Source organism: Rhipicephalus microplus, chromosome 4, assembly GCF_043290135.1.
Source record: "Rhipicephalus microplus isolate Deutch F79 chromosome 4, USDA_Rmic, whole genome shotgun sequence".
Classification (NCBI taxonomy): domain Eukaryota; kingdom Metazoa; phylum Arthropoda; class Arachnida; order Ixodida; family Ixodidae; genus Rhipicephalus; species Rhipicephalus microplus.
This window is the reverse complement of record NC_134703.1, coordinates 215,706,030-215,725,984: the sequence shown is the minus strand read 5'-3', so window position 1 is coordinate 215,725,984 and position 19,955 is coordinate 215,706,030. Positions and strand designations below refer to the sequence as shown.

The window sequence follows — 19,955 nt, the reverse complement described above, 5'->3', positions numbered from 1 at the left end:
GAATGAAAGCGCAGCTGTTCAAGCCGGAACCTTACAGACGACAGGAGCCGTTTCATTTTAAATGTAGAAAGTGAGGCGCCAGGTCCGTAACAGGCGCAAAAGAGAACGAAGACGCTCCATTCTTGATCACCGTTTTACTGCACCCCTCTTTTTGCAGTTAAAATCATTGTTACTCGATTCCCAAGTGTGTGTATTGCGACGAATGACCAATCATTTAATTACGTCACTACAGCGCCATGCGTAGCACCACCGTGAGTAGTACATGAGGCGCATACGCATTTGCACTAATAGCAGTTATTTAGCCAACTGCCAAAAGTAATCTACTTCTTTGTGAAAGGCACCGGCTTTTTTTTAATCCTTATAGAACATCACAGTGTTATAACAGGTATCGTGTTAGCTTTAAAAGAAGCTTCGTTGCTACTTTTCTGCGCGTAATCTTTAGAGAACAGTCGGCAGCAATGCTGTTTTTATGCCCCATTGTTGCGTGGCTTGCGTCAATGTGTAAAAAGGTAGTAGTAGTTGTCTTGGGTGAAGCCCGCTGCCCTTAATATTGTAGTTATGAAGGTACGTGGCAATATTGACTTCTATTGAACTTTTTACTGGTGGGCCGGAAGCTCTTCCGGCTACGAAAATTACTACTCAACAGTCATTGACGCTGTTGAAGAAGTGTTGGTTGATGGACACGGCACGTCGCCTTCAATAAGAACCGGGAGTGGTCATCAGCTTGCAGGTGTCGCTGCTTTTCTTCAAGAACTAGAAAACACTTGACAACACGGTGATCGAGTCCGCCACCTACCACGCAGCGTATCTTGGCATGGTTGACCATTTTCACGAACAGCGATTGGCGGTGCTATTTTGTTTCGAGAACAGCAAACCCTGGGCGAAAACTTATTTCTTTGTGTCGGCAGTGGTCTTCGGGTTGCACTGAATAAGTTACCAGCTGTACAAAGTCTCTGCGTGGTACAAAGTCTTTGGTACAAAGTCTCTGAGTGGTTCTTCTGAAATCACTTTCAAAAGCGTGTAACGCTGCGTTGACAGGTTCTTATTTATTTGCGAGAAAAACAAATATGCACCATCTCCTCGAAGGAAACCCTGATGGAACGCGAGTCAGCAGAGGTGCACTCGGCATTGAACAGGTTGAAACGGGAATCAATACGGGTGTTAAAAAAACGATTCGAAGCGAAACTAAGAGTAGCGTTTACTCGAGTATACGTTTGTTTGAAACGCAAATACATGGAAGGTGAGCTGGATTTTGTGTAAGTTTCATCGTATTAGAACGAGCCAAAAGAGTGTTTCCACTCGCCATGTGGTTTATCGTTGCGGGCAGTGGATAGGGTGACGCGAGAGAGAAGTTTTTTGCGAGCGGGCGGAGGGCCCGGCAGCTTCTGCGGGTGAGAGAGAGAGAGTGAAGTCAACTCGCAGCATCGACTGGACCTACTTGGCACTGCTCAAACACGTTTGGCGAGGGGAACGTGTTGTGGCACGTTCGTACGAACGCACGTACAGCGTTACAGACGTCAATCAAATAGATGCTTCGCATCTGAAACAGAGAAACTCTGGACGAATACGCTCAAGAGGCACATTCACCGGTGACCTTTCTTGAATGTGTCTCTTTTGTGTCCCTCCCTGAGCTTCACTGCTTTTTTCTGACATATCAATTTTGAAATCAGCAACTACGCATGTCTGGTGCTTGTAATGAAGGACCATGTACCTTTCGTTGCCTCGGCTCATTTTTTCGTTCCTCAACGGCGCACACCTGTATTCATGTGCCGCGACGCACTTGGTGCTCCCCTAATACCACAAAACACGACCGTTTAATAAAGTCAGTCATGCACACAACCGCCTATGAAGTAAGGACCTGTTGCGTGTACGTGTTTTAGTGCGTAAGTCGAACATAGCGGGAGCACACGAAGCTATTTCACCGAATGCCATATCTTCGCCATTGTGAATGCAGAATGTCGCATTACTAGACAGCTCGAATCTGTGTTGTGCAGTTCCTCAAAAGGCTACAAAAGTCGGTCCACTTGTGCATTATTGTACTGTTCAGCGTGCTGCATCTTCTGGCCATAATTACTCGTACCATCCCATCAACACAAGATAGATGGCATCTCAAAATGGCTAATTGGCCGAGCTGATGATTCATAATTAATTTCAATACCATCGCGTAACGTATACAGCAACTGTAGGTAAAAGAAGGACTCGCTGTCTACGTTAGACGCTCTTACTTTAAGTATACAAGCAATATGATAAGCCATCCGGCCTCACACTGAATCCACCTTATTCTCACCGCGCACGATGAGAGCAACGGTCCGTCGGTCATTGGCCAGCCGGTTACGCACATGGCATGTGTAGTTGCCGGCACTGGTAGCATCCACGAGCCGCAAGTTCAGGCTGCCGTCACTGCTGAGCTCGGTTCGATTCGAACGTTGAACCAGCGTGTTGCTGAAAGCATACAAACGTGTGTGCCGCTGTTAAGAACACATCAAGCTATAGTACTTAGCAAACTAACTTCAGTTATGCACACCCAACCACAAATATGAGGCTCCGAATTCTTCATGAATACTCTATGAGGTATGTAACACACATACACACTCACACACACACACAAACACACACACACACACACAACACACACACACATTCTTATAGCACTAAAGAATTTATGCAAGCAAACGCCATCTCTTCACGGTTTTAACACGCAAACATGGTTCGTTACACTTTGAATGAACGCCCAACAAACTTTAATAGTGCCTGAACCAGATCTTCGTATTTTTCAGCACCATGCGATGAGAGCACGAAGTCAAAGAAACGCTTATAGTTACGAAGCTCACTAATAGCAAGAGGGAATATTCACGAAATATGCAATTTCACGCCAGCAATAAGAGGCGAGCCTTTCGTAAATCAAGTCTAGCTCACTAGGCGTCGGGTCATTCATCTTTCCTAAAGGCACACTGCAGAGTCCAAATCGGACGCCTAGATTAGCTTGACGAAAATGGCCGTAATTTTTAAGCATTATGTTGCGTTTTGCTTGTTCGATGTAAATTATGCTTCCTATAGGATTATGTTAGCATAGCTATATTGAGTAAAATATTGTTCCCTCGTCATGTTATTATAGAGCTTATTTCCTCAAGCAAATCATTCAACTTACCGTTCTTTCACAGTTGCGTATTTAAAATCTTCAAGTTTATTTTGACGATGCTTGATGAAGCGAGCCGCGAAAGCACTCAGACAGGCCCACATAAAATGACGCACGACGATAGTTATAGCGTGAGAACAGAACGACGACAATGGACAAGAAAGACACGTCATTCTGTTCTCGCGCTATAACTATGTCGTACCAACTAGCCCAAACTGCCACACTTCTAAAATGACGCAAGCACGAGCGCTGTACTGTTTGCTACTGATGCTTTATTTTAGAGAGAACCACGTTGTGTCGGGTGTTAAGTTTGGCCCGGAAATTCGTGTAGGCAGACGCCATTGTGCGTAAGCGGGTCTACTGGGGACGCTCTCAATCCCTTCGGCGCCCAGTCGGCCAGACACTGTCGAAGATTTGAGCGATTACCCAGACAATGCGGCAAGCAAAGGCGAGTTCCCGACTTTTAAATGCGGACCTTTTCGTCGTACCTTCAAGCAGCAGCGGTGCCTGATAACCTCGGTAATTCATCAGGCGACGGGGAAGCTGTTGTGACCGGCGCCAGAGCTGACAGGAGAGCGGCGCTCCTTTTAATCCCCAATCAAGTAGGCGACCGGCCGGCTGCCTATGCCCGACAGGCAATGTCCCTGCTAGCTGGATGATGAGACGCTGTGTCGCCACGACGCCGTTAACCGTTCGAGAGAGGACAACAAAGACATCTTCCTGTAAGAGACCGCGGCAGCCACCGCAAATCACCCCGCTAAATAGGCGAGCTGTGTGGCAGACCCTTCGATGTACGTTGTCAGGATCGTGGGACCTCTCAACTAGCGGCACACACACGACAAGGAAGAGCCCTGCTGGCGCCACCTTTCATTACAGTGTTCACGACTCAATATTGGACGTTCACGTGGACCGTGCATGCTCGTCCCCCTCACCCGTTGTGTGTGTGTGATTGGTGTTCCACTCGGAGAGGAGGAGCCCGACAGGGCTTAAAACGACGCCGCAGAGTGCTAGACGTCGCTCTGAACCATGTAATGGTTCAACCACCAGGCTCGTGGTTCGGGAAACCTCTAACCTTTTTTTGCTTCACATATGTGTATATAGTGCCATAAACCTGTTTGTTTTCGTATCCTCCTGCGATCCTCCTTCTTCCGACTCATAACAAATCTTGACTGTTTGCGCGTTGAGCTGACCAGTCAAGATTTGGACGTAGTGCACAGAGTACCAACTAAGACAAACAATGTACCAAATATCGTAGTAAAGTTTGTGTCGCGGTCTAAGCGTGATAAGGTCCTAAAATCGGCAAGAAAGAACAGGCTGAACACAGCGACGCTTGGTTTCAAGACAAATGTACCCGTGTTCGTGAACGAACACTTGTGTCTCGAGAATAAAGTTTTGCTAAGTAAGACCATACAGAGGAAAAAAGACAAAAACTGGAGATTCGTTTGGGTTTCTGAAGGAAAGGTATTGGCAAGGAAATCGGAGAACTCGAAGGTCATTCACATCTCCTGTGAAGATGACCTCGCGAAACTAGTATAGGTACTTCTGCGCATAGACCACTGGAAGCGCCTTTTGTTATAAAATGGCAGTCACGATACCTCAAGTAGATCAACTACTCAGCGATACATGTACTGTAGGCATTCATTAAGCACATCATCTATCTTTACAAATATTCATCATCATGAGTGGTCGTCATCTTATTCTGCTGTGGGGACTTGGCTTGTCTGAGTTCTGTGCCTTGGGCCTGGTCGCTTCATCGTGTCTTCCGGGCCTAATAAAGGTTGCCTTTACTGTTACATCACAGTACTAATATCTTCCACTGCAATATCCGCAGTATAAGAAAAAACGTGAACTTGCTTCTCGCTTTTCTATCAAAACATGTCCACACTTTTCATGTACTAGCGATCATGGAAACGTGGTTAAATAAGGGTCAGACAGTGCATGTTCCCGGATATGTAACCCTATCGCATCAGCGTGATTCTTGTTCACGTGGCGGCGGCGTCGCATTTTTAATCAAAAGGGGCTGCGCTTTTACGGAGCTATCATCACTGAATTGCAGCTCCGCTGATATTGAAGCTCTTTTTGTTGATTGATTTGTGGGGTTTAACGTCCCAACACCACCATTTGATTATGAGAGACGCCGTAGTGGAGGGCTCCGGAAATTTCGACCACCTGGGGTTCTTTAACGTGCACCCAAATCTGAGTACACGGGCCTACAACATTTCCGCCTCCATCGGAAAGGCAGCCGCCGCAGCCGGGAATCGAACCCGCGACCTGCGGGTCAGCAGCCGAGTACCTTAGCCACTAGACCACCGCGGCGGGGCAAGCTCTTTTTGTTAGACTACACTCTTTTGGTATAATCGGCGTCGTTTATCGACCCCCGAATTCAAACATTGACCGATTTTTAGACAAGATGGAAGAAACTTTCTTTAATCTGTCGGCGAATTATAGCAACCTGGTTGTAATCGTTGGAGACATGAATATTGACACCCATAATTCTAAGTATACCAGTTACGCACAATTACTGAGCTCATTCAGTTTTCGTAACCTAATAAACATACCTACAACGGTAACTAGTACATCAGCAAAAACAATTGACCATGTTTTGACGAACATAACAACTGGTATGAAGTCCGGCGTTTATGATGAAGCGATATCAGATCACCTTCCTGTCTTTGTTTCCATAAATGACACACGAAAAAGCAGCACACCATGTATCACAACAGAGGGCAAAATAGATTACAATTTATTACGAAGCATTATTCTCGCCATTGACCATGACAGTCTATATAACGATGACGTCAATGTTGAACTTCAGAACTTGATAAAATTCCTTGTCAGAGCCATTGGAAATAGCCGCTCAAACGTATCTGCGCGCTCATATAAGACCCCGCTATGTCCTTGGATGACAGCAGAAATCCTTGACCTGCTGAAGACGAAAGATTTTTGGTACTATAAATGGAAGAAACATAGAAATAATAAATATTACCTTGGCCAGTTCAAAATTTTCAGGAATAAATCCGTGCTCCTTACGAGGCTGCGAAAGAAGGAATATTACTCTCGCCTAATAGAACAAGCTCAGGGCAATTCTAAAAAAACTTGGGAGATCGTAAACGAAGTTGTTGGCAATCAACCACGACAACGCGTGCTACCTGATTCTATTGATGCACAAACTCTAGATAACTTTAATCATTATTTCACTAAAATTGGTCCGACGTTAGCAATGCAGTTTTCTTCCTCCACTCCTCAATGTTTTTCGCCGTCTTTGCCGAATACGTTTGCGGTACACAACATTAGTCTAGACGAAATTCAAAACACTACTGCTAATTTAGCCACCAATAAAGCCAGCGGGATAGATGGTATCACAGCGCGGATAGTAAAAGACAATATTGACGTCTTAGGTCCTATCCTATGCCATATATATAACCACTCCTTGCGTACGTCAACATACTCAGCCTGTCTGAAGACTGCTAAAGTAGTACCGGTGTACAAGGAAGGTGATCTCTCTGATCCCTCAAGTTATAGACCTATATCTGTTTTAAGCATAATAAATAACATATTTGAAAGAATTCTAGCAAAACGGATGCGCGTCTTCCTAGAAAAATATCGTGTAATATGCGCCGAGCAACATGGATTTCGGGCGCACCATTCCACCGCCACTGCTGTACTATCTCTATCACAAAAAATTAACGAAGCATTAAATAATAACCTCCTTGTAGCAGTAGTTTTTCTTGATTTAAAGAAGGCATTTGATACAGTTGACCATGATATATTACTAATGAAATTAAGACACTACGGTTTACGTGGCAAAATTTTTGACTTATTTTCTAGTTACATGAGCGAACGTCAACAAATGGTGATTATGCATAATCTCACTTCCTCTCTGTTAAATATACACACAGGGGTACCACAAGGCTCCGTTCTTGGACCCTTACTGTTCTCACTGCACGTAAACGACCTACCAAACATATTGACATCGGCAGAGATGCTAATGTACGCTGATGATACAGCAGTTATTGTTACTGCAGACAATATAAGGGATCTCGAGCATAAAAGTAATGTAGAACTAAAAAATGTTTGTCAGTGGTTTATAGAGAATAAACTAACACTGAATGCAAAGAAAACTAAATACACTGTTTTCCACTCCCGTTATCGAGATATAAGTAATGAGTCCATTTGCATTACAATAAATAACTGCGTGCTTGAGAAGACGAACGAATTCAAATATCTGGGTGTAATTCTCGATAGCCAGCTAAACTGGCAAAGCCACATTAACTCTGTATGCGCTAAACTGGGATCTGGATGCAGTACATTATTAACCGCTAGAAATTATTTTAAAAGTAGTATTCTCCGCATTCTCTATTTCACATTTTTTCATTCTCACCTCACATATTGCATAGATTCATGGGGATGGACTTTTAAATCATATCTAGAACCCTTACGTATACTACAAAAGCGGGCACTTCGAATAATAAACAATGCTAGATATGATCAACACTGCGCGCCAATGTTTCGTAATATGGAAATCATACCATTCGATAATTTACGACAGCAAAAAACTGCACTTACCGTCTCTAATGTCATTTCTTATAACCTGCCCTTTCATATATCACTATTTTCATCCTCTTGCCGCCTTACCAGACGTGCCACATTACATAATTTCAATCTTCCGCCTACTAACAATGTTTATGGCAAACGATTGCTACAATTTGCTGGAGTAAAGGTCTGGAATGATATATCATATCAAATAAAAGAAAGCAAAAGTTTTGCCTGTGCTCTTAAAAAATACTTTCTGCAGAAAAATGAACAGGTACACTAACACAAACCTCGTTGTAATCTCCACTTCGTTATGTATAGATTATATGTCTAACAGAATCATACTTGACATGGTATACGTAGCTTTATGTATTTGATGTATTGTATACATGCAATCCGTTGTTTGCATGGAACAATGCTGCAAGATACTGCAAATGACTTATCACAAATATGTTTCCTTCTTATATTTTGTTTCGATTTTTTTTCTTGTATGATTGAAGTGTACTTATAAAATATCTGCTTTGTTAACACAATCTGTTCCTTTAAATGCATATTTATTTAGACCCCCTACTAGCCAGTGGCTATGGGTCTAACCAGTGTTGTGTATTTTCGTGTAATAAGAGAACTTGAAATAAAATGAAATGAAATGAAAAATGAAATGGAACAACTGGTTGGCAGCGGTGGGATGGACTTCACGACATGGTGCTGTGCTGTGGTGAGTGCTTGGTCTTTGATTTGACTTTCATGGCTTCAATTGTGTGAGTTGATTAGAAGCTGGATTGTGTGTGAGTTAGGGAGATCACCTATTTGAGTGTTAGAGGGATCCCCTACATTTGTGTGAGATGCAGGACAAAAGTACAACGGCAATCTTGCAGGTTAGGACACTGCTAAAAGATGGTCTTTTGTACATTTGTGAAGACTTGGGTATTAGGGTTAAGGAAGGAATGGGCAGGTCAGAAATTTTAGAGCTAATTTTGGAAAGCGCCAGTGAGAAGGATATTGAATAGGGGTTGAAAGCTTTAAAAAGGTTGGAGGAGTGAGAGAGAGAACGCGATAGAGAGGAACGGGAACGAGAGGCACGGAAAAGGGATAGAAAAGAGTGTCATCGAGCACGCGCCTTGGTGCTCGAACAATTGGAACAGAAAATCGAGGCAATGAGGCAGAAGTTTCAGCCATTCGCAAGTATAACGCACGAGAAGTGCGAGGTGGAGTCCGGAGCTTTAGAGAAGGCTAGCACGTGTGAACATAGCAGCAGATTCAAAGGCGAATCGAGTTTGAGTGCTGCGAATGATGCTGCGCTGAGTAAAGAGGCCGACGAAGGCCAGAGCGAGTGTGACGAGGTGTTGTGCCAGTTAACTGTTAGCCAAACAGCTAGAATAGCTGTAGACAATCTGGCACAGACCTCAACTGTGTTTGTTGCGACGGTGGATCTTGCAAATGAGGTCGAAGTAGGCAAGAACACCGGAGAAAGCTCAGAAGCAGCGAGCGTAGAAAATGGTATCAGTGCAGTTGCAGACAGCTCCCAGGAATGCGAGCAAGATTTTTTGAAGGGAAACAGCTGCATTGTTCCTAAGTGTGTTAACCAGTTCGCCAGTCTTGAGGGTGAGAATAAAGAGGATTTGGTCGAAAATCATTTAGACTGCGCGACTGAGACAGCTGACGAAATCTGCGAGAGGCTTCACGAGCGTGAGATGCAATCGGGAGGCTCGGAAACTAGACGCAAGAAGCGGCGCAGACGCAAGACACGTCGAAGAGCCGCGAGCGAGACAAAAGGCACTACGCGTGTTGAAGAAAGCTCGCAAAATTTGAGCGTATCAGGCAAAATTAGGCGTTTCTCATCGGCGTCAAAGTTGCCCTGCATGAGTCCGAGCCACCGGACAACAAGTAAAAGAACAGCAGGTTCTTCGCAAATGCAATCAAGTGGAAGGCGCCAGTGGCAAAAGTGCAGGCCACAGCGCGCATCTTTGCTACAAAATTCGCAGCAGAGGTTTAAAGCTTTCCGCGGACAAGAATGTCGAAGGGGTCCTAGGAGAAAGGCCACAATAACGAAGCACCGCGCGGGTGCAAGCCCAAAGAGCGCATCGCCACTCTTTTCTGCGGATCGCTGGTGTCCCCTCCGCGAACTTGATCAGGGCAGGCTGAAATCGGGAATGATGCGTGACTGCGCTGTTCAGCTTGTAGGACGTGCACGTTGTAATGCCGGGCGTTCTGAAAATCCGCCAAGACCTCGACCCCCACGTGCGCGATTGAAGTGAGGGACCGCAGTAAGCTAAAGAGTCGGACACAGGAGTTTTATTATAAGCATGCTTGTTTGGTTATTTTTGCTTTTACGGTAGTATGGCTGTGTCATCTCCACGGTTAGTTTGTTCAGCTGCAATTTTCACTTCTCGTATTTGTAAGCACTGTAAGTGTCTTAAGTTAAGTTGTTATTCGGAAGCAGTGACCCGAATCAGTCAACCGACTGCGTGCAATGAGTTTTTCTTTTGTATGAGAGCACGCTAGTCGAAAATAGAGATTTGTACGCACCGCTAAAATTGCAAGCGTGGTAATGTTGTTGAGCAGAGCCGAAGTTTGTAGGCTTCGTGCTCTTTTGGTGTAGTGCAAAGGTTAGACCATCTTTAGAGAGTAAATTGAGCATTTCAAGAAAGATTTTAAAATAAAACCCAAATGCAGTTTTCGAGATGCTCATGGTTGTGATTCGTTAGATAAAACGTTTTTAGCATAAAACGCAAGTTCTGTGGGATGCTCCTGAAGTGTATAGCATCTACAGTTATTTCTTCTGTGTGCGGGATGTCTTTTTTTGTAAACGTTTACGTTCAGACGCGTGTTTAGGGATTTACCTTGGTTAGGTGTGTGCTGGTATGCTAGCGCTCTTTGAATGAGAGTAAGATGTCATGCTAGGGCGCCGAGCAAAGTCATGTGCGTTCTTTAGAAACATGAGCTGACATGACGCTACATTTAAAAAATGAGCGTGTAGTTTATTCCCTTCATATTGTTGTTTTTGTGATTACTTGGGGATCATATGATCACTTGAGCTGAGAGCGTTGCGTTCACCAAATGTTGAGGCTAGAGATACATTTTTAGGATTTATAGGACGCAGTTTGATCTGCTGCGAGTAAGTTTTCATTGGCGTCAGGGTGTCCTACAAGTAGGCACTCATGACTACGTTAAGTATTGAATGAAAAATGTCCCTAGATACGTTTTGTAGGTTTAGGCAGCATTTGTATGAAAACCATGTAGTTGCGTATTATTAAGTTAGTGTTGAGTTATCAGATTAGTTACAACATAGTAGGGCAGATGGCAGGAGAAAGTGAGTTTTGAAAGAGTGTAATTATGGTTATTTGGGGCCAAATTGTATTTGCCTTTGTGCGCTTTTCTCACACGGCAATTTGTTACATCTTTCGTAAGCATCTCCACGTCCATGATTGTTGTAACTTTGGCGGCACCAATTTGTTTCAAAATTTTAGCGTACAGGTTTTCCTTTTTGTGTTGAGAAGCCTGGAGGGTTTTAAGCGGGTCCAATGTGCTTGACTTCAGCATGGTATTGTGTTGTGTGGTTAGCCTTGCTGTTGTCGATCATTGTGAGCTGGTTTTGGAGTTGGTTACGAGTTCACAGCTGGAAGGTCAAAGCCAGGCCCTCGTCCTCGTCACCAGCCATTCTCTTCGTGCCCAGCGGTTGGGAGCGCTGGCCAGCCGAGATTTTCCGGGCGGCGGAGAAGCTGTTAAGTTTGGCCCGGAAATTCGTCTGGGCAGACGCCATTGTGCGTAAGCCGATCTACTGGGGAGGCTCTCAATCCCTTCGGCGCCCAGTCGGCCAGACGCTGTCGAAGATTTGAGCAATTACCCAGACAATGCGGCAAGCAAAGGCGAGTTCCCGACTTTCAAATGCGGACCCTTTCGTCGTAACTTCAAGCAGCAGCGGTGCCTGATGACCTCGGTGATTCATCTGGCGACGGGGAAGCTGTTGCGACCGGTGCAAGAGCTGACAGGAGAGCGGCGCTCCTTCTAATCCCCAATCAAGTAAACGACCGGCCGGCAGCCTATGCCCGACAGGCATTGTCACTGCTAGCCGGAGGATGAGACGCCGTGTCGCCACGACGCCGTTAACCTTTCAAGAGCGGACAACAAATACAACATCTTCCTGGAAGAGACCGCGGCGGCCACCGCAAATCACCCCGCTAATTAGGCGAGCTCTGTGGCAGACCCTTTGATGTACGTTGTCAGGATCGTGGGACCTCTCGACAAGCGGCGCACACACGACGAAGAAGAGCCCTGCTGACGCCACCTTCCAGTGCAGTGTTCACGACTCAATATTGGACGTTCACGTGGACCGTGCATGCTCGTCCCCCTTACCTGTTGTGTGTGTGTGATTGGTGTTCCACTCGGAGAGGAGGAGCCCGACAGGGCTTAAAACGACACCGCGAAGTGCTGGACGTCGCTCTGAACCATGTAACGGTTCAACCACCACGCTCGTGGTTCGGGAAACCTCTAACCTTTCTTTTCTGTAAATATGTGTAAATAGTGCCATAAAGCTGTTTGTTTTTCGTATCCTCTTGTCAGCGTTCGTTTCCTCCACCCGGTTAGACCACGCTACCACAAGAGACCGGGTAGTACCGCATTCATAACAAGGGTTACATGCACATGCGCACCGAGAGCTGCGATTAGGATCGAGACCACTAAAAACAAAAACAAGAGATACACAAATGTGACTAGTTTCGGATGAAAATTGCTCAAGTAAATGAATACATCAAGTTATCGGTGCGGTTTCTCGGAAAACGATACCGAACGGTAAATAACACATTTATATTCATTTCATTACCTCGAGTATTTTCTTCCACTATCGTTTATTGCACACAACGGTTGTGCTTGTTAGAGAAAGAGCACGGCTACACACCCATCAATAAACATCAGTTGTCCCGAATATTTAGGCGAGAAGTGACGTTCGTGTTGCCTAAAAGGCGTGTTTAGGCGCCTGACCATGCGACCGATGTCCAAATTGTAGCAGGACAAAGAAAAATTGCAGATAACCCCCCCCCCCCCCGTGCATGCAACGTTGGAGCTGGCACTTGGTTTTGCAGAAGGGCATGTGCTTTTTTGCACAGTTCACTTTTCTGCACAAACCGGACCATTGCGCTGTTGTCGACAACACTACGCCGAAGCGGACTTTTCAGCCTTACTCCCACATTATCAGGTACGGAAGTTATCGCAAGGAACACAATGAAGAAAATATACCTGAGAAAATTGATAAATGTAAACTTAAGTATGTCAGTTGCATCCCTCACTATCATTATCCTAGGAAGCGCGCCGAAGCATAGATCCTGTGAAACATTGAAAGTTGGGCGAGTTGGCAATAGTTCTTGTTCATGAGTGAAGGACTGTCTATTTCAATCCTTTCGTGCCTTGTCTCCATGCGCTGAATCACAACTAAACGCAATACCGTGGTGTACAATCACGTACCGCCCCAGACGTAATAACCAATAAAAAGCTCAAGACCTTAGGCAGTGGCTCGATCCGATTATGTTCTGACCAGGTCAAACAATTTTGGCACTGCGGACGCGTCCCATATTCGTGAAAAGAGCCAACATAGTCCTCAAGTTTGACGAAACTCCTGGAATCGACAAACTACGGCCAATTCTCTCACGTACTGCGTGGGGAAGGTTGCCGACATGCCCTGCTTGATATACCTTGTCATTTCCACTCGACCAACGTCTATGCTTACCCAGTGATTGGCTTCCATCCGGGCACCTTCATGCTGCACGCGGTGCAGTTGATGAAGAAATATTTCTTCGACACAAGGCGAGGCACACGCTTGCAATCCTTGAATTAATTCTCAAGAAAGTATCATCTCGCACAGATTTACCCTCGAGAACATTGCCCGGCTACAGCTCAGTCTGTGGATGTACAACTTTGGCAGGCGATCCCTGAGAGACAGAACTGCATGACTCGAAAATGACGATCATATAAGCGAAGAGACCACCCTCGAAAGCCGCGGCAAGCCACAGGTGTCGTTTACCTCTCCCACGTTTTTTAACGATGGCTAGACTAACTAACCAATCGCAAGTAGAGAGGATTAGTCACAGTATATACGCAGATGACGTTACAATCTGTTGCTGCAGCGAAAGCGATGGACAACTTGAGGCGGCGCTCAAATGAGCCGGTAACGTCACTGACTTTTACCTAAGCCCAGCTGGACTCAGATGCTCGCCGACAAAAACCGAGCTCTTCTACCATGAAAAAGAGAGCCCACGAGGACAAGTTTTTCCTTCTCGCCACGGCTGGTCGAACATGCCTAGGCACTGCCAACGGTTCTGTCATAGCCCGAATGGAATCCATTCGTGTTCTGGGGATATTCGTGGAGTGAAATCAGTGCAACAAAACGGCCCTTAATGATATCAGTCAAGACAAAGAACGCCCTAAGGTTAGCCCTTAGCGTCTCCAGCAAGCCTTGAGGACTCAAAGAAGATAATCTGCTTAGGCTGTGTAGGATCGCACTCTGTGTGCTTCCCCTCCCGCTTGTCGAAATTTTTCGGCGGCGGGAGCAGTCATGACTTCTGCACTCTCTTGCCCTCCTCTCCTGTTTTTGCGAGAACGCGTCTTTATGGTTAGATAACGACCGCAGTTGACGAGCTGCTGGACGGGAGACCACAATAATTAAAGGTGTACAGAGAGCGTTGTCTTTCTAACCCACTGAGGTCACGTTTGCTGTGAATACCTGCATAAAGTCTGCTCTCATTGTCAAGCTAGAAGGGGTCATCCTCGGACCTGTATGAAGTCTTTGTTTTCATCTTACAGCTTGAAGGGGTATTCCTCGGGACCGTCGAGGACGGCGGCTATCTGAGTCGCGAAACTCGGCCCAGCCTTCTCTCGTGCAAAATTAACATAAAATTCGCTGGCGCAGTCGAGCAGGATCACCGCACCCTGAACAATGACTGAATGAGGACTTAGAACAAGGAAATCTGAGGACGACAATGAAGGAGCTTGCGAGTACCGGATCAGCAGTATGTGAAGGCTAACCTCACGAGCGGAGCATCGCAAGTGCCCGAAGGACCCGGTAGGCATCACACAAGCAACCAGCAGCCGTCCCCGCAAGGACCACCCCGAGAAGCTATACGGGAGACAACCACAGAGCAAGCTACGACGCGACAATGACTAGTGCTATATCCACTCAGGATGGCAGAAATCAAGGTCGCGAGCACCCCTCCCCCTTTCCAGCAAAGTGCACTGGTGAGACCTTTCGGTGACATTCCTCATGAGTTCGGTGTAGTTCGAGCTTGCCCGCTCACATTCTCACTAGATGCGGGTCTTTCCACCCCAACAAGCACCACATTTGCATAATGAGGAATGAGAGCAGAGATGGTGTGGTTGACCGGAACTATGGTGAATCCACTTCCTCCTTCTCCGGGAAAGAAATGGAGTAGAGGCAGGCTCAAGCTCGCTGAAGAAGAGCGGCGATTTTCAGAGATTACGCTGCAAGTTGCCCAGCTTCAGAAGCATAGCCTACCGCCGACACAAGGTATCGGGAGTGACAAGACGCCTCGTAGCGGCCAAATGAATCTCCTTAAGCAATATGGGCCGATTAAACGGGCGCATTTCACAATATGCCGCTAATGGGGAGGTGCCCATCTCTCTAAGTTGGCGAAAAGCTCGTTAAAGGCGCACGGCGTGCCGAGAAACTCCTGGCGTTGCCTTGTCTTTCCTCTGATTGCCCAACAAGTGTACCTTGCCGCGTGACTCATACTAGAGCAACCTCTGAATTACGGCACTTTTAAACGCGTTGTACTTGAGGAACTCGAACTGTCAGCAGCCGAATACAAGAGGTAATTCGTTAGTGCTACCAAACGCCACCGGGAGACATGGAGGGCATTTGTATCTCACACAGAGAGTTCTTTGAGCTAATACGTATTGAAGCGACACCTCCACTTTCAGCTGCCTGTTCGGGCCTTTGGTCTCCGACCAGATAAAAACAGGCCTAACCCAAGAAACGATTAAATATGTTAAACTGCGTGAAGAGGAAGACTGTTTGATAGCCAAGGAGATGGTTAGTTTCCTTCAAGCGTTTGAAGAGGCTACCGCAGAAGAAAGCACCTTCAGTAAATCTGGATCATCGAACAAAAGAGAACCATTCCACGAGAACGTCGAGATGTTGAACAAACAAAAGTCATCCCAAAAAGTGGAGCTTCAAGCACGTATGCAAAAAAAAATTGGCCCCGTATATACATGTAATCTGCAAATGTTGTCGAAAGACGATAATCTTGCGTGTGGAGAGAGTGAACAAAACATTTATTTTATGTTACGCGTAAGAAAATGGGTGAATGGTATTCTGGAGGCACTGCGTTAGAATGCCTCAAGCGTGCAGCGGAGGCGAACGAGCGCATCAAGTCATGTCACACGTGAGACATGAGCGCCGTCTAGCAGTTTTTTTTAAACAAAGCCCATGGCCGTGCGCGCCTGTCTCAGAGGTGATAAGCTGTAGAACACGAGGCGACGGGTAGGTGCCGCCACCATCTCGTCTCAGCAAAGCGTTGGAAACCCTCCCCGTTCCGTGCAAGCGTTGCATGGTAAGCGCAGTGTGATAAGCGCTACGCTCCTTAAAATTCCCTATGTATGCGTTTTCTAGTAAGAGATGCATATGCAGAATTTATGCGTGTTGTTATGGTGCCCCAGACATGCGCAATAATTGCTTTTTTTTACGATTGCACAAGCATGAAAGCTCATTCTTGAGCAACATTGGTGGTCGCTGCGGATGGGTTCGGCCGTTTCAAGTACCCGATGCCGTAAGGGTAATTGTACAGACAGACAGACAGACAGACAGACATACATACAGACAGACAGACAGACAGACAGACTAAAATTTTTGCGTCGAAGGTTCGCAAGAAAAACTATCATCTTTAAGAGAGGGTAAGCCGTCAACGGGAGGCAAGAACCTGTCGCACTCACAAGGGTGCCCCTGCCTGGTGGCATCAAGGAGACAGCCATCTGGACAGGAATAACTCAAAATGCGAAAAGCGTACCGAGAAAGGAACCACGCGCGTCACAGTCAGTGGCAGAAAACAAGGGGTTTCAACCCTTGAAGCGGTACAACTGTACTATGAGGAGAAACGGTTGAATACTGTCGTCGACACAGGGGCAGGCATAACAGTTGTGTGCAAGCAGTATACCAGATCACCTCATTAAACCACATGGTACCGTACATTCGGTGTCAGATTTCGGTGAGAAAGTAGAGGCGAAGCTCCCCGTCGTACCTCTATCAAACAGGGTTTAGGTTCTCCGATCCATGATATCGACACCGCGATACCGGTATTGTGTGCGCTCAAGAACAGATTGGTCTACACGGACTGCTTAATGTCTGCTGACAAATGGGATCAGCCGCGCGCCCCACACGTAAAAAACAGGAGGGTACAGTGACCCCGGTATAGCAACGAGCCCGACAAAACACCGGTGAACACGCGAACGCCTGCTGACCCACTCCAGTAAGTGCTGAGTCTTTTACAGCTCAAGGGTCAGTGTAGGAAGCAGTAGTCGAGGCTGAAGAGAGAACCCAAAGGCATTTATACTTGAGCCACAAAGCGACGCGGTCAACTTTTGCAAAAAATACCGTGACAATGAGGAAGTGTAGGAGTCACTATGGCGACGATATCTCTTGCCACTGCACTGACGCATCCATCGTAGGCGCAAGTGCTACTTGGCGCCAATTCAAGATGACGACTCTGAGGTGCCGATCACCTTCGATAATTATTGATTAACGCTGGCGCAGATGCAGTGGACTACCACTTAACGTGAGGCGTTGGGCCTTAAATGAATTCGAGGTACGTTCTTTTAGAACGGAGCTGACTGTCATCGCCGACCACAACTTGCTCTCGTACCTCCAGGCAGGCGCAAAGCTCACACGGGGATGGGGTGACTGACCAGCCCGGGCACTGTTGTGGTCCTAAGGTTTTGTGACAGAGAAAAATCCCTGTCCTTGTCGTGCAGATGCTGTACTGCAAAGTGAACTTTCGTACACTGGACGTGATTTCAAACTGAGCTGTGCGATATATGCGCTGCCTCACGGCAAGATACGCATGTGCGGGCAAATGCTTTTTTGTCGCTTTCCTGAAGAGATGTTGCCTTTTGCGCGACAATTTCTTTTATTTTTTCTTGCATGTTCCTTCTAGTGATAGAATCTTGGAAGATAGGTTTAAGATTGCAGTTTGTGCGAACCCCTTTTAATCCACACATCGACATTCCTCGGCGGCGGGACTGCCGCACTCACCCGCCCTCCCCTCGTATTCATGAAAGAACTCTTGTGTATGATCAGTCAACGACCGCAGGTGGCGAGCTGTGCGCATTCATTGATATATGGGTTTGACGTCCCAAAACCACAATTTGATTATGGGAGACACCGTATTGGAGGGTTCCGGAAATTTCGACCACCTGGGGTTCTTTATCGTGCACCAAAATCTGAGAACGTTGGCCTACAACGATTCCGCCTCTATCGGCAATGCAGCCGCCGCAGCTGGGATTGGATTCCACAACCTGTGCGCCCGCGGCCGTGTACCTTAGCTACTACACTAGCGCGGTGCGGCGACGAGCTGTGAGCAGGGTGGAACAGTGCTTGAAAGATGTGGACAGGAGAGCGAGCGTCGTCTTTTGCTACGAGAATCTGGCCGACTTGACGCCATCCTTGCTGCTGTCGTACCCTCTGGGGTCACTTTCGCTGTACATACCTGTATAAAAGCTTTGTTCTTATCTTCCAACTCGATGGAGTGTTCTTCGGGAGCCATCGAAGACGGCGCGATCTGAGTCGCGAAGCTCAACCCGGCTTTCTCTCGAACGAAAATAACCTCAAATTTACTGCCTGATTCACGTTTCTTAGCTCCGCCACTTGATTTATTCCATGTTAGAGTATAAGTGAAGTGAAGTGAACTTTATTGCCACATATATCAAAACATGTTTAAACAACAAGAATGGTGGGATAAAAGCTGCAAGTAGGCAGCTTGACTAGTCCCACAAAGTGGACTCTGATCGAAAGAATTAAGCTGAAAATTGGCTTTGTGGTTTCCTCTCAAGGTGCACATGGAGAACTTACTAACTGTAGGTGTACACAACAGCATAAAAAAATAGCCGCGGCCTTAAATGCAATTTACAACTCTCTCACTGTCCCGACAGAAGGAAGATCTTCACTGAGCTGAGAATCCACCCTCGTGGACACATGTATACCCAAAGAAAACTGGCAAACACTAAGCGTAGCAGTGATGCCAAAATGTACATCCGATCTGCACGTTGGACACCAGAAGGCTTGTGCTGCTGCCATACTTCACTGCACCGAGATGGCTCCGACACCACCTTTGTTGGTGCCGCCAGAAAGCTTTCGTCGCTGCTGTGGTGAACCCTGATGCCAAGCTCATCAACTGGTCATCTCTCCGAGCGACCGATCTGGGGGTGCCCAAACTGGTTGCCATCGCGCTGTAGCTGCTGCAGGACAGCACAGAAGCCCTATACAGAGATTTTAAGGCTGCCCCACGGGCATATATGAAAAGTCCGATTTCTGCCAAAGTGCTTCATATCTTCAGTCACACGACTTCATCACACTCACTCCACTGGTCCTCTGCGCACATGAATAACACAGAGTAGATTGATATGTGGGGTTTATTATCCCAAAACCACCATATAATTATCAGAGATGCCGTAGTGGAGGGTCCAGATGACAGAGGAGATTTAGGTCAACTTCAACGAGACGGCCAAGAACAGCCGTGTGCGAAGGCAACCCTCTCCTCCGGCTCCACCTACTTGAGTGGCATTTCGCGGACGTTTAATGATATCAAGAAACAATCTGCATTGTCGTGCAGATGTTTTCCTTCTGCACATTATATGCTTAACAAAACTCAGCTAGCTTTTGTACTCCGTTTTTCACAGTTGGAGTCGCACCCTATGCCCATCTTTCTCAAAGAGGTATAGCCAACGTTTGCTCTAACAAGATAGCTCCGCATGCGACAGCCCTGCCACTCTACAGCACCTCATGGTCCAAAGTTACGATTCTCTTCCGGACAGCACAACGGGGGAGTGTCATAGAAACCACACAAGTTCCAACTTCGGCCTTCAACTCATGGCCTCTTGGTGGGCCCACGAGGAGCTTATAGGCTGAGTCTGTGTGCCTCGGTTTGGGACTAAGCCAGGTATGCTGCAATGGCGGGTCCTGCTGAATTTATTAAATATGTTTTGAATAATAATTAATTTCAGATTTTCTAAATAAATATGTCATTACTACTTACTGTTTGGCAGTTTTTATCACAAACACATCTGTGCA

General features: G+C 46.4%; 1 protein-coding gene across 9 annotated transcripts in view; it reads right to left on the bottom strand.

The window, feature by feature from the left end:
• LOC119172975 (cell adhesion molecule Dscam1-like) overlaps nucleotides 1-19,955 on the bottom strand; it is a 2,235,730-nt gene that overhangs the window by 927,649 nt on the left and 1,288,126 nt on the right. For 6 of the 9 annotated variants that reach the window (XM_075891768.1, XM_075891770.1, XM_075891774.1 and 3 more), the window contains one exon: nucleotides 2,288-2,442. The exons of the other annotated variants lie outside the window; for them this stretch is intronic. In XM_075891768.1, the coding sequence (XP_075747883.1) occupies nucleotides 2,288-2,442 (155 nt within the window). The remainder of the gene's footprint in view (nucleotides 1-2,287; nucleotides 2,443-19,955) is intronic. 9 annotated transcript variants of the gene reach the window in all.